This window comes from Castanea sativa, chromosome 10 (genome assembly GCF_040712315.1).
Source record: "Castanea sativa cultivar Marrone di Chiusa Pesio chromosome 10, ASM4071231v1".
Classification (NCBI taxonomy): Eukaryota; Viridiplantae; Streptophyta; class Magnoliopsida; order Fagales; family Fagaceae; genus Castanea; species Castanea sativa.
In genome coordinates this window covers 31,734,399-31,750,025 of record NC_134022.1, presented here as the reverse complement: position 1 = coordinate 31,750,025, position 15,627 = coordinate 31,734,399, and the positions used below count along the sequence as shown (strand labels likewise).

Below are 15,627 nucleotides of genomic sequence, written 5' to 3'. Positions count from 1 at the left end.
TCTCTGTTGTCGCCTTTGCCGTTGTCATCACCCTTGCCAAGAGAGCGAGATCGAGAGGTAGAGATAGAGCTTTGGAGAGATTTGATGGGGATTGTGGAATAGCTCAGAGAGAGGAGAAGAGAATTTTTTTTTTTTTGATAAGTGGAGAAGAGAAATTGGTTTATAAGGATTTGTTTGGTTTTAGTTAGGAATTGTAATTGGAAATGGAATTGGAAGAAAGAGATAGTCTAAACATGTTTCCAACCAAAGATTGGGGAAAAAACATGTTTTTCCGAATTTTCGGAATATTTTGTTTTTTTAACTTTGTTCAAAATACTTTTTAGATCTTAATTTTAGTGGTTTTTGGGTTTTAATTCTATTTTTTTATTTAGTTAAAATTAATAAATTAATTTTTTAAATTTTTATGCTGATGTGGCATTATATTCTGTATGATTATATTATTTTTTTATTTCACCGTCAGCCATGTCAGCTTTTGCTATTAGTTGGACGATGGAAATGATCTAAATGTTAGACGTTAATTGGTTAGAGACTAAAAGTGGTAAAAATAAAATGTAGATACCAAAATGAAAAAAATGCAAAATATAGAGACTAATAATACATTTATGCTTTTAATTTTTCCACAGCTAAATATGTGTTAAGTAGTTAATAATAGTAAAAAAAAAAAAAAAGTTATTAGATAGCTATACCTATGTTCTATCTATCATCTATGTAGGCCTTTAATTTTTCCACAGCTAAATATGTGTTAGGTAGTTAATAATAGTAAGCTTTAAAATAATAATAATAATAATAATAACAGTAAAAAAAGAAAAAGAAAGAGTTATTAGATACCTATGCCTATGTTCTATCATCTATGTACCGTGTAGCGGTAGTAGCCAAATCGTAACAATCAGCTAATCAAATAGTGGAGAGACACGTCATTTCTCAAAGTCATAATAGCTATCCACCATTTTCCCTCATCGAGATAACAAACGCCGTCGTTTCTTTCAAAGCAGTGAACCCGAGCCCGAGCCCGAGCCCGAGCCCGAACCCGCCATCAACCATGAACACCCTCACGGACCTCCCCGCCCAATCGCTTCTCCTCCGCCCAAGGCCGCCGTCCACGTCACCCTCCTCTCTCTTTTACACACTCCCTCTCGCTCGCCGCAACCCCACCGCACGTATTCGCTGCTCGATCGCCGAGGACTCATCCGCCACCACGATTTCTCCGCCTCACGCGGCGGCGGAACACTCCTCCTCCTCCTCCTCCTCAAATGTAGATTGCGTGGTCGTTGGCGGCGGAATCAGCGGCCTCTGCATCGCACAGGCACTCGCAACCAAACACTCAGACGTCGTTCCTAATGTCATCGTCACGGAGGCCAGAGACCGCGTCGGTGGCAACATCATCACCGTCGAGCGAGACGGTTATCTCTGGGAAGAAGGCCCCAATAGCTTCCAGCCCTCCGATTCCATGCTCACCATGATCGTATGTGATAAATTATCAGTTTCTCCCAAAAGTTTCTAAGCTATTATTGGGAAATTATGAATTTAATTGCTTAGCTTATCAATTCATTTCTAACTTATTAGCTTTCTAAATTTTTATTTTTTGTTTAGATGAGTAAGATATCTTATTCTAAAAAAAAGAGAATTCAAACTCCAATCAGAGAACCAATCTACTATTTCATAATTTCATATTATAATTTTAATTTGGTCTGTTAAGTGTATGTCTGTAATAGCATTTACAATGTTTTATAGGAAAGGTTTTTTTTTTTTTTTTTTTCCTTAATTTGATTTTGTTGAAATGTTGGTTCTTTTTATTTATTGCATTGTTAGGTGGATAGTGGATTGAAGGATGACATAGTTTTGGGTGATCCTAATTCGCCGCGTTTTGTGTTGTGGAATGGGAAATTAAGGCCAGTCCCCTCGAAGCCAGCCGACCTGCCTTTCTTTGACTTGATGAGCATTGGTGGCAAACTCAGGGCTGGCTTTGGTGCTCTCGGCATTCGCCCTCCTCCACCAGTTTGTCCTCATCAACTCTTTGTTTATTATCTTTATCAATTTATGTTACTCTTGAAAATTCATTCACAATGACATCAAGCATGCATTTGTGCACATGCATATTTAAAGTGAATTTCTCATGTCTTATAGTCTTCACAAAGGTGACAGGGGCGTGAGGAATCAGTCGAGGAGTTTGTGCGCCGTAATCTTGGCGATGAGGTTTTTGAACGCTTGATTGAGCCATTTTGTTCAGGTTATAACCAATAATGAACAACCTATGTCGCTAATCAATCTGTTCTCATTGTTTATTTTTGTTGGAATCTCTCTTCTTCCTATTAAGAAATTTTCCAAGTTGGGAATATGCATGCCGTGACTTGTTTCCTTTCAGTTGGTATATATGGCTGCTTAGTGGAGCTGAAAATTTTGTCATATGCAGGTGTCTATGCGGGTGATCCTTCAAAACTAAGTATGAAAGCTGCATTTGGGAAAGTTTGGAATCTAGAGCAGAATGGTGGTAGTATCATTGGTGGCACTTTTAAAGCAATCCAGGAGAGAAATAAAGTTCCCAAGCCACCTCGAGATCCGTAAAAATACCCGTCCATTGATGCATATGTTGTGGTTATATTTAAAATTTGTGTTCAATGCCCTGAATTAAGTTATCTTTTAGGAGTCTACCAAAGCCAAAGGGCCAAACTGTTGGATCACTTAGGAAGGGACTCGCTATGTTGCCAAATGCAATTTCTACAAGGTACCCTTCATTGGAAGTTCAACTATTGATGTGCTTGCAATATTCGTTTTAGGATTGTTGATTTTAGTGACTTGTTTTGTGTTGGCAGGTTGGGTGGAAAAGTAAAATTGTCTTGGAAGCTTTCAAGTATTAGTAAATTGGATAATGGAGGTTACACTTTGACGTATGAAACGCCGCAAGGATTGGTTTCTCTTCAGAGCAAAAGTGTTATCATGACGGTTCCTTCCCATATTGCAAGCAGTTTGTTGCGTCCTCTATCTGTATGCCCCTTTCTTGTAACATTTAAGAACTGGTTGTCTTATTACTGCTCTTATTAGTGGAATGCTTGAAAATGGATTATATTGAAGGTCTAATCTTCTGTTTAATTTTGACTTTTGTTTTAACTTTTTTAATATGTGATTCATATTGTTTGCAGTTTGTTAGTAATATACTAATATAATTTTTTAGATAAGGCACCACTTGTTCAATTATTTATTGTTCATTTTGGAAAAGATGATTACTTTCATTATTCTGAATACCGGGTTGTGTTTGACATTGATTGAAAAAGTCAGTTTTTTTTACTATTTAGCTTATTTTTGCTACTATTTAACTTATTTTTAGTACTATTCATGGGCCTTATTGCACTTTTTGGTACTATTTATGGCCCCATTGTACTATTTCAACTAGCTTTTAGCTTTATCTACAATGTTTTCAGCAAAAAGTTTTCAGTTTTAGCTAAATAAGCTGTTTCCAAATGGACACTTGATTCTAGTTTTTCTTGTTTTCTGGTGGTTTTTTTTCCCTCCTCTTTTGCTTGCTGTTCTGTAGAGCTTGTGTCAGTCCACTAACTTCAGTGCACATTATCACAATGCTTTTATATACAGATAATAATATCTCACTATTTTTGAAAAAAATTAATTAATCAATAGTGGCAATGCTGAATAAAATTTAGATCAGGATCTGAGCTACATCAAAATTTTCAGGGTCAAGGCAGAGTAACACAAAATTAATAGACACTCTTGTGTTTGGAATGCCAAAGTTGTAAATATCCTTGGAGAGTATCCTGTGTAGGAGAGGTCATGCTAAAAAGTAGCATGTAGTTTCTGAGTTTTGGTTCACTGAGGTGCTATTTTTTTTTTAGTTGACATTCTATCATAATTGTAGACTGGTTTTCACTTGGATGTAAGTTGAATTGGTAGAAAGTAGTACCATGTTGAAATAGTTCTTCCAGGTTGTTCAGCTCTTTTTATTTATTTATTGATACAGCATAGTGGACATATGGCTTAGACTTTGTCTTCAGCAGATGCCCTAAAGTTATCTAGAACTTGCGTTTATACTAGGCTTTAATCTTATTTTATATATCAGTTAACTAGCTAGTCCTCATCTAAAATTTGACTATGTTTTTTTTAGCTCAATCTTATTTTTTTAATTAAAAATTTATTTATAAGACAAATAAGTCTACTGAGTCATTTAAAGTTGCGAGCTGGTGAATATTTAAGGCATAGTTTCTTACAGATACTCTAGATATTTTAGCTCCTGATAGTGTATATCCCATGCTTGTTCAACTGTTAAAGCTTTGTTTTTAAGACATGCCTTGTTAGATGATCCTTAATGGTGTATAACTAAAGTTTGTTGTAGCATGGCCACATCTAGGGGGTTAATGAAATCATATTTATTTACTGGATTATTGAAGGCATTTTTTGCTGTTCCTTAATTTTTTAGATTGCAGCAGAGGCCTGTATAAATTTTTTTCCACATATTTTCTTTTTTACAGGCTGGTGCTGCAGATGCACTTTCAAAATTTTACTACCCACCAGTTGCAGCGGTGTCTATTTCATATCCAAAAGAAGCAATTCGGACAGAATGCTTGATAAATGGTGAACTAAAGGGGTTTGGTCAATTGCACCCACGCAGTCAAGGGGTGGAAACTTTGGGTACTTCCTTTTAAACTCTTAAATTAGTTATGTCCATGACTCATTCTTAACATCTGTTTTGTTTTCTTTGCTTAAAATGATTTTTTTTTTTTTTTTTATAAAAATTTTTTAATTCTTTTTTTATGGGGGTGGGGCACTTGATCCCTGGACGTGGGGGGATGCTAGGAGGTACCAACTGACCCAAGGGTCATAGGCCATTCTTAACATCTGCTGGTACTTAATATAGTGTTGAGATGTTTAATTAATTGTAAGAAGTAATATTCTGTTAAGGATGCATTGAAAATTTTGGGCCAAATTTAGCATGTGAATTATCTTGGGAATTGCAGGAACCATTTATAGCTCTTCACTTTTCCCTGATCGAGCACCAGCTGGAAGAGTTCTACTATTGAACTACATTGGAGGGGCTACAAATCCTGGAATTTTGTCCAAGGTAGGACAATTCAAGAAGATTCATATCTTGATTTCAGTTTTTGTTGATTGGTCTAACTTTTAGTGTTACAATCTTTGGGCTTTGAAATATTATGTTTAGATTTTAAATGCCTTTCAGTTTCTTCTTTCCTTTTAGTCTTTCTAATGCCACAGTTTTTAATGACAGACGGAGAGTGAACTTATTGAAGCAGTTGATAGAGATTTGCGGAAAATGCTCATAAACCCTAATGCAAAAGATCCACTTCCGTTGGGTGTGAAAGTGTGGCCACAAGCCATTCCACAGTTCTTGATTGGTCATTTTGATCTCCTTGATGCTGCAAATGCTGCTCTCAAAGATACTGGGTTTCAAGGGCTGTTTCTGGGGGGCAACTATGTATCTGGTGTAGCTTTGGGCCGATGTGTTGAGTGTGCTTATGAGGTTGCAGCTGAGGTGACTAAATTCCTGTCACAGGTTGCATACAAGTAGTGTCAGATTTTAAAGCAACTTTTGGAAATAGATGGGCTCTTTTGACTGATCGAAAGTTTCTCTTCAGCTTTTCATTTGGCGGTTTGGGTAGCCTCTTTTGTGGAGAGTTTTTTCCAACAGGCATATTTTTTAGGATTTTGTTTGACTTGTAATTACTGGGTCATTGTCATTACTGATCACTTTAATGCTATGTTTAGTGTTTGCTTTTCCGTGATTATAACCAGTGCAGAAGCACACATGCAAAATGTTTTCCATTGCGCAACTTCTCCTTTAATTTGTGCGTTGATTGGTTTTTTTTTTTTTTTTTTAGAAATATTTACAACATGCTACTAACTCCACAGTTCAAACCCTTTTCCCCCAGACCCCCAAACACTTTGTACATAGGAGGTGTCAATTCAACTACAAGTCTTTGACTTGCGTTGATTAGTAAGCATAGATGCAGTTGATACATGAATGAATGAAATTATTATTGTCTACATTAATTGTAAGGAGAGATTGGACAATGCTTTGATTTAGATCCGCTAAAATAAACTTTGTCATTTTGTTTGTGGTCATGTGGCCCCAGATCCAATCCCATGCTACGTTCCAATCTTTGATGCATCATCCACAGTAGGGCAGTGGACCTAGTGGTTTAGTTAGGATGTGCACTTGGGCTTCAAGTGGTAGCCCAGTGTTAATGATGCATCATCCTTTGTGACGTGTAATGTATTTGAGTGCCATCTCCCATTCTCTCAGCATGTACTTATCTTAAAAGATAAAGTCTATGGACATAAATTTTGTGCCACAACTATCTCCGCAACCTTAGCATATTTGACTGTGAGTGATGAAAAAAAAAGTGGTGAGTCCATGTAAAAGTAATGGTTCATCAATCATAGTGAGACATGTGATCAAATTGAGTCAAAGATGGTAACAAGTGGCATTGGTCCTAGAAATACTATCTCAAAAGAATAAGGTGTGCTTGAAGTCATCTAGTTATGCACACAAGTTGGTGATGTCCTAGAAATACTATCTCAAAAGAATAAGGTGTGCTTGAAGTCATCTAGTTATGCACACAAGTTGGTGATGTATGCGATGTACAAGTTGGTGACATATGCAATGACCTAGCAAGCTTTATACATTGATGTGTCCAATTAACGAGTGTATTGATTATAATTGAGTTATTTATTATTGTAATTAACAAGTATTTTGAGGAGCTAGGCAACTTTTAATTAAAAGGGTATTTGTTTATTAGTTTTTTTACTTTTCACAATTAAAATGATATTTGTTTATTAGTTTTTGTTACTTTCCAATGTAGTGAGACTCGCTTAATTCCTCCTTAACAAGTTAAGGAGATATTCTTCTTTAGCGTAAGGAGCAAAGAGCACCCATTAACATACTCCAATATTAATTTACATATAAAACACTGCCCGTGGACACAATCTTCTTTGAAATGTGCCCAAGACACTATTCTAGTAACTCGAAAACACTGGACAACTGATCTCTTTAAGAGCGACAGCTGCGACACTAGGGGAAGGACTCCTTTTTAAAAAGCCAAATATTACATAGGTGGCCGAGAGCGTGAACCTTGATGAACCACGAGGCTCCTAGATTTCTTGATGCGTGTATAGGATTTCAAGACAAGGGTGATAGAAATGATGGTGCAAATTAACAGCAATGAGAGAAAAATAAAAGGGTCCGTGAAGAAAAAGCCTGAAATGGGGCCAGGTCCCCCAGCGTAGGGCCTGGTGCTTTACATGGAATAATTCAAAAGCAATTCATAGTTTGACTGGGAAAAAAAAATGTGGAGAATCTCCAACACATTGATGGAGAAAGATAGATTTGAGAGTGGAAGAACACAGTTTTGGAGAAGAATGTGTAAAAGAGGAAAATAAGAGAGACTATGGTCTTAAGAGTCCAAGACATTACGGGTTCTGTAAAGAGTGTGTGGCCTGTGGGTAAACATGCTTTAAATTCAATGGGAATAATGTGTTGGAGACCAATAAACATATGATGGTTAATTGAAGCAACAGCTTGGTAGGGGTGGTGGGGAACATTTTCCTTTTCTTTTTTCTCTTTCACTTGTTTGTAAGTTTTTCATTTCTTCCTATCAATAGGCGTATCTTTAGGCCTACGAAAGATTTTCCTTGTTACTATTCCTCACTGTGAGAAACAACTAGGAAAATGAATTCTAGAGAGAGAGAAAATGTGCATTATACACGTGAATTGTACACGTGAAGGAGAGATGTTTAATGCATAAGCAATCAAGAATGTAAAATGCTTTTTGTGTCTTTTTTTGTTCTCAAATCTTTTTCTTGTGTTTATAAATCAGATTGATGACATGTCTCCATGATAGGATCTTAAGTATCGTCTTTCAATAAAAAGTATTATCAAGCAAGATTTGTCAGTCTGTTTAATGTAATGATGTAGGGTATAAAGTAATATAAAGAAAACTAATTACCTTTTGTTTATATTTTATTTCAGTTTTAGCATATCATCAAGAAATTTTTAGAAAACTTAGTGAGTTTGATTTCTTAAAAATCTACCCTCTAAAGTTAAAGCCGTTTAGGATTTGGAGCCCCTAGCCTAGGGGCAAAAGAAAGTGAAATAATGATGTATAGAATCAGAACTATTCAGAAACAAGTTTTTATGAAATACCAATAGATCTTACGAACGTATTGATTTTAAAGTAGATGGGAAACATGAGGGCCCCATCAATACTTATAGAATGTACAAAATGTCCGAGGTTTCATCTTGCTTGTTGAAGCATCCCCCCATGGTTTGTCCATAATTATTTACAGCTCTTTAAATAATTCATGTAAGTACATATCGATGTGGTTTAGTCTACATAGCACACGTAGCCTCAACATTATCAATAAGGTTTATTATGTGTCAATACCTATGCCCCATGCGCAGCACGATAATCATATCCATTGAACATTGAGTGAAAGATTATTTATGACATGGGTTTATTTTAATACTGTGTTTCAGGATGGTGTAAATAGATTTCTAGAATCGATGCCTTTCTATCCAATGAAACACAATGTTTAATTACCCCATTTTAATACTTTGTCTAGATTCATGTCCTCCAAGTACACATTATGTTATAGTGTGTGGACTCTTTGTCTAATCCTTAGACTCCAAGTTTTACAATTTTAGAGAATATTGTCTTCACAATGGTTAACAATAACATTATGAGCTCTCAAAATTGGAATATAATGTTTGAAAAATGGTGTGAAAACTAAAAACATTGTGTTTCATTCTTCCACGTTTTGATTACTTCTTAAAAAGTAAAATTTTCCCTATTTTTTTCCAAATTGAAAAGTGTTTGGTAAAAGATGCTTATTCTATCAACCTGAATTATGAACTTATAGTAAAATGTCATCAAGCCAGCCTAATTGCACATGAACCGCATTGTGATTGAATGTTTAAGATTCAAAGGGAAATTATGATACAAGCCACGTTGGTTCCTACTTGACGCGTGTACCTGTCTGCTACCTTGACAACATTTCAGGCCGACCAGTTGTTTCAAAGAAATGCTTCCCCCCCAACACATTCATATCTCATAGACTCTTTTTTTTTTTTTTTAACTTTCTCTCTCTTACACACACTGTTTGACTGTGTGCGAGTGTGTGTCTATTTATTTAAACCTTGGGTGGCGGCTTTGTTTGTCGTCACATCTAACAATGGGCAGAGCTACTAGTTCTTCTTCTTCTTCAATTGACAGTAACAACCATCAATCTCTCTCTAGTTCCTCCTCTCTTTCTCAGCTAAAGAGAGATCTTAGCACAGATCTTAGGCTTGGACTTAGCATTTCAGCCTCTCAACACAACAGCTCTTCAACTCCAAGGTATTATTCTATGATACTCAATACCCATTTGATGAAATCTTATCTTTCTTCCATTTTCATCTTATATCAACCTTTTGCCCATCATCTCCGGAGTCTTGTAACTTAGTGTCATTACTCAGTAATTACAAGTGGCATTACCCAATTCTTCTGCTGTAGAGAACCTGCGTTTGAATCCTTTCTCTTATTTATTACAAGGACAAAAATACAAAAACAAAAAACTTTTTTTTTTTTTTTTTTCTTTTCAATCTATGATTATCATTGTCTACGCCTACTAGCATTGCTTTTCTCATAACAGTTTATGGTTCATTTTTATGTTAGGGTGCAAACATTGGATTATCCACCAATTCAGTCACTTGTGGCAGAAGGAAACGAGTGCAATGATCATGCCACCTTCTTTGTTAAGGTTTACATGGAGGGCATTCCAATTGGGAGAAAGCTGGACTTATTAGCCCACGATGGTTATGATGACTTGATAAGGACTCTTGACTACATGTTCAACACCAACATTCTCTGTAAAGTTTACATGCTTCCCTCTTCCCTATTTGTTAGAATGATTATTTTGATCTATTTTTATTGTTGTAAACTTGTAGAAGATTGAGCTAATAATTGTTTTTTTTTTTTGTGGGAATGCTTTTGATTTTTGGCACAGGGGGAGCTGAAGTGGATACAATGCATCCTGAGAAATGTCATGTGTTAACATATGAAGATGAGGAAGGGGATTTGATGATGGTTGGAGATGTTCCTTGGGAGTGAGTTTATGTGGCTCTTTAATTAAGAGTAATCCATTTTCAATTCTAACACTCTATCAGATATTTTTGCATCCATTAATGTGGCTCTTGCTTCTGTTTTTGTATAGGATGTTCTTGTCCACTGTGAAGAGATTGAAGATTACAAGGGCAGGCCCTTGCTGATTAAGTGACTTTGATGCATCCTAGATCCTAGTCTTTCTCTCGCTCTCTCTCTCTCTCTCCCTCTCCAATTTTTCCCTGTGGAGTTAAACCAATATAATGCCCCAAAGCATTAGTACTCTTGTGAATTTTGTTCTGAAGTTGCGCATGTACATCTATACATGATCATACAGGCAATAGTTTTATCTTCTCTTCTGGATGCATGTAAGAATTTTGTATGATAATGATGTAGTTAGCAATCTTAATGCAGAAAAAAGATGACATATATTCATGACTTCGCAGAAAGAAAATTTGTTTCCTTGTTGAAGAAGACAGTGGTATTCCTAATCTATTCAACAACATGAAACTTATAAATCAGACAACAAAACTTGGTCCTCCTTCCCTCTCTTCCTCTTCTTAACCCTATTGATTGGCCGAAGGGAGATAGAGAGAGAAGATGACATAGAAAAAAAAAAGAGGAGAAGGTGACTAGAATGTACAAAATGTCCTCTTCTCCTATCTCCTAATGAACATAGAATTAGCAGGCTATGGCTTACTAATTAATTTTCTAATTAATTTATACGCTTAAATCCAAGACTTCAAATTATATATATAATTTTGCTGAATGTAGTACTTCAAAATCATGTGTCCATAAATTAATTGAGTCTCTCCTACGCTATAAGAACATTCTTCCTCTTAAGTCACTGGTGTACTAGTATAGCCATCTGTATCTCTATCCCTCTTTTAAAAATGTGAATATGAAAGGATTAAAAAATAGGAATAGAAATGGATGCAATGCGTAAAGAACTTTATAGTTCAATTGATACCACTTGATATTTCAAACAAAAACGTTTAGGGTTCAAGTTGATAGTTATTGAATTATAAAATAAAAAAAATCAAATAAAAAAAAGAGAAGGGGGGGGGGGGGGGTCTTTGTATGCTTATTGGGAAAAGCCACCAAAAAATATGCATTTTTATTTTTGTAATGGTCTTAATATATTTCTACAGCGTATAAACTTCTGAACTTTTAGGCTTGCACGCTTTGTCTTGTGTGTCCTGTGCGCACAAGATTTAAGTTAGATGTGCCACATATCCCCAATATGGTATATACAAATGAGGCATGAATGGCGTGGATGAATTGCAGCACATCATTTTATAAAAGATATTGTAATAAAATTTGTAATATTTCTAGCATAATTTTTTTTAATAAATTAGTAATTATTTGCCATCAAATGGGAGGAGTAGAATATCAGTAAACAATGGAACCATAGGAAGACAAGACCAGGTGTGGGAATCAAGCTAGTTAGGTTTTAATTTCAACTTGCTAAGGAATTCAAGATTAAAACGAACAAAACAAATCATTTAATAGACTTAACTACACACAACTCATAAGCCATGCTTTGTCTTTGAAGAATTTAATAATGTGGTTGTAATAATGTTTTCTCTTTTCATATGAATGATAGATCATGGATCCCACCATAAAGAAAAAGATATATGCTTTTTGGTTCTCATTTTTCTTATTAGCGATATGGTTTTGCATTCCACATGTTAATTAAAAATTATACGTAAATTAATAAAAAATCATATTATTAATACAATCAAAATCAACTAATAAAATGGATAGTAAAAAAAATCTTAAGTTATGTAATAGAAGTACATATTTTTTAATGCGAAGTTTTTATTAAAACAAAAAAATCATGCTATATGATTAAATAAATAATTTAAATAGATAATGAATTTCTTGATGATTTTGGTAACTGGAGTAATAATTTTAATTTAGTGAAACTTTGATAACATAGTTCACTTAGAATAAACTTATTAATGATTAATTAGTGAATTGCGACCAAAACACAGTCTGCCACAATTGTATTAATTAAACATCAAATAACTAAAACAAAATCATTAGCAATTTTACATGATAATACTAATATGAACCCCTTTGTAAGCTATACTACAATCAAAGCTAGGCTCCTTTCAAAACAAAGAATCCAAGCTAAACTTGTTTATAAGAGTAATGTTAGGAATACAACAAAATGTCACAACATTCTTAAATTATTATGTCAATACACATGGGTTCACCACAATCTCTAATTAATATTTTGTAATGATGTGACTTGTTAATTTGAAATTTTTGTGAAATTTTTGTTGTGTTCATAGCATTACTTTGTTTACAATTTTAAATTTTTTTTTTTTAGAAGTTACACTTTACTACCCTAAAATTTTGCACCTTAAACTATTCGAATGCACATTTTGCATCCTAAACTATCACACTTTGCACCCCGACATTACTGTTAGTTAGACAGAAATTAATAGCACATGACTTGCATATGATTTCTTGCTTAGGTGGCATGTTTAAATACCAAAACACCCATATAATTAAAAACAAATGCTTATTTCTCTCTCTCTCTCTCTCTCTCTCTCTCTCTCTCTCTCTCTCTCTCTCTCTCTCTCTCTCTCTCTCTCTCTCTCTCTCTCTCTCTCTCTCTCTCTCTCTCTCGTGCATACAAGTCTTCGTCTTCGGTCTTCCCTTCTCTCTCGCCTAGCATAAAATAACATAGTGATGAATACACACACCCAAAAAGAAAGCCGATTAGTAACACAGAAATAACGTAGAAGCAGGGAGAAAATTGTGGTAACATCTAGGTGGATGATTCTCAGCGAATTAATCCCAAAAGAGTTGAAAACATGAAGCAACCCAAACTGATGATCAGAGAAACTTTTATCATTAGCATACTTGTTTCCATTATCAAACCATGCAAATAGAGGATGTTGATAGGAATACCTACAAAAGATATCTACGATCACTAAACATCAAAGGCGTAGTCTAGACCATGTCTTAATAGGAATAGAGAAATCCTAGATCTGTGATTCTGCAACAAATAATACAAATTAGATCGAATGGAATTATGGTCTCCACAAAAGGAATGTTCTCAAATTTTTCAGAGGAGATCAACCATTTTCATCATATTTAGCATCAAAAGTAGAACAAAATGTAAACTAGGGCTATGTTTGGCAACATGTAAAATATTTTCCGAGTGTAAAATATTTTCAGGTGAAAATATTTTTGGAAAAGGAAAATATTTTCAAGTGTTTGGCTGCATTATGAAAATTGTTTTAGAAAATGTTTTCAGGTGTTTGGTTGCATTCTAAAAATGTTATTTTCTACTCGTTTCTCACATTTTCTCAACTTCCAAACTAATTTTATAATTGAAAATTTCAATATATACAGTTAACAAAGCAAAAATCCATTAGCTCCATTCATTCACAAGCTGAACTCGGTTAAACTGAGAGAGAGGGAGAAAGAAAGAGTGAGAGATTGAGGGAAAGAGAGATAGATTAGGAAAGATATGGAGATCAGGTCAATGAGATCGGTCTTCAACGGTGGCAACGAGATCGGTCTTGGGTGGGTCAAGAACGAGATCGGTCTTGGGTGGATCGGGTATTGTAGAGGGTGGGATTGAGAGAAGTGTTTCGTCGGCGACGTGGGAGCGACGGATAAGAGATGTTAGAGGTGAGATGAGGTTGTCGGACTGAAATAGAGGGTGGATTAGAGGTGAGGTTGTCGGACTGAAATGAACTCAAACAGTGGAGGAAACTCACTGTGGGTGGATCGACGACGTTTGTTGGACTGTGGGTGGAGCTCAGATTGGCGTCAGGGAGAGGGTGGAGCTGCGTTTGGTGTGAGGGAGAGGGTGGGGCTCGATCACAATTGAGCTTGGAGAGTACTAGTGATGTCTTTGAGGAGTGCATGTGCGAAGCTTTGAGAGAGTGTGTGGGAAGTGTAAATCAATTGAAGGTAAAATTAGAACTGAAATGGTTTTACAGGTGAGAAGGGTTATTTTACAGTCAACTAGTAAAATAATTTTTGTTTGACCCAATTTTCCATAGGTACCAAACACACAGCCTGGTGTAAAATAATTTCCTAAAATCCTTTTCAAGCGAAACAAACGCAGCCTAGATATAACTTATTTACTGCTTAAAACCATTATTCCAATTGAACATTTCTTTTGCCTAGTTCCTGAGCTGAGAATAAGGACACAGAGGTTGATTAATTGTGTGATTGATAAGATGAACAAGGCCTTTATTAGAGAAACTAGCAACTAGTTAGATGTAAAGGCAGCCATGGAAGGTGATGTAGTTTCACCAACTATTGTGCTTAAAAAGGGTCCAATATTGTTGGGTTTAGTGGAGAAAAGCTGCTAGGTGAGAGAGAGGGGAAGACCTAACGTGTGTGTGTGTGTGTGTGTGAAAGAGAGAGAGAGAGAGAGAGAGAGAGAGAGAGACCTAAAAAAAAGAAGAGAAAAAAAAAGAAAAGAAATAAACATTTGGTTTTAGTTGTGTGAAAAGGGTGTTTTGGTCTTTAAACAATGTGCCACCTAAGCAAAACATCTTGTGCAAGTCATGTGTTTTTAATTTCTGTTTAACTTAATTGTAAGAGTGATGCTAGGAGCAAAGTGTGATAGTTTTGGGTGCAAAGTGTGTATTCTAATAGTTTAGGGTGTAAAGTGTAATCTAGTATATAGTTTAGGATGGTAAAGTGTTTTTTTTTTTTTTTTTGTTTTGGTACAATCTATTTACAACGTACTATGGAGTTTGGATATAAAAGAAATGATCTTTAGGTTTTGGGCCAACTCTCTCCAAGCCCGTCCCCATGCTTACATTACGGCCCAATGCTAGTGCTTGCGTTTTGCCAATCTGGATCTCTGGTATTCCCCAATCCACTAAAGCATCTGTGACCTTAAAGAAAAAAGAAAGAAAAAAAGGGGAAAAACCCCCCAGAAACCCACATAATTAAGGGTTCAAGTGATGATTATTAGTAATGATATTTTTGTGGTATTCCATGTTTGTGTTCAATCTCACAGCTCCCTTTCTTCCTCCCACAATCTATCTATAAAATTAATAAAAAAAGCATAATTAATTGTGAACTTTGAGAATGATAAAAATGACTAAGGTCTTTTTTTCTTGGTCAAGTATATCCATGTATAAACATATGATTTGATGTTGTTTGTGAGAAATGCCTTGAATTGAGTTTTAGAATAAGCATGGATTTATCAATTGTTTATTTATTGAAAGTCTATAAAAGGGGAGTTTTTTTTTTTTTTTGGGTTTAATGTGAGGCCCTCCAAAATAAGTTTGAAAAACCCAAAATTTTGCCTTTTGATCTTGCTAAATGCACTTTTAATTTGAAGAGACAATACATGCTAACATTTTAAATTAAAGAAATACTATATCCACAACATTTTACAAGAAATTTTAAGTGGCAAGTCGTTAATGGTCGTTAATTTTGGAGCAAAAATGTTGTGTAAATTAAGTATTGCATTATAAATGAGTTTGACATTGGACAAAATATAAAGATGAAGAATATTCATATATCGATTCTCTGG

The 15,627-nt window shown here is 35.2% G+C and overlaps 2 protein-coding genes across 2 annotated transcripts; both read left to right on the top strand.

Moving 5' to 3' along the window:
- Positions 1 to 864: 864 nt before the first annotated feature.
- Positions 865 to 5,784, top strand: LOC142614064 (protoporphyrinogen oxidase 1, chloroplastic). The gene is made up of 9 exons (XM_075786599.1): positions 865 to 1,462; positions 1,810 to 1,995; positions 2,143 to 2,227; positions 2,411 to 2,558; positions 2,642 to 2,722; positions 2,811 to 2,982; positions 4,476 to 4,635; positions 4,962 to 5,065; positions 5,231 to 5,784. The coding sequence occupies exons 1-9, from the start codon at positions 1,040 to 1,042 to the stop codon at positions 5,528 to 5,530; spliced, it is 1,659 nt and encodes a 552-aa protein (XP_075642714.1). The 5' UTR covers positions 865 to 1,039; the 3' UTR covers positions 5,531 to 5,784.
- Positions 5,785 to 9,178: 3,394 nt separating this feature from the next.
- LOC142613769 (auxin-responsive protein IAA20-like) lies at positions 9,179 to 10,574 on the top strand. The gene is made up of 4 exons (XM_075786260.1): positions 9,179 to 9,356; positions 9,675 to 9,868; positions 10,006 to 10,105; positions 10,213 to 10,574. The coding sequence occupies exons 1-4, from the start codon at positions 9,193 to 9,195 to the stop codon at positions 10,265 to 10,267; spliced, it is 513 nt and encodes a 170-aa protein (XP_075642375.1). The 5' UTR covers positions 9,179 to 9,192; the 3' UTR covers positions 10,268 to 10,574.
- The last annotated feature ends 5,053 nt before the right edge of the window (positions 10,575 to 15,627 follow it).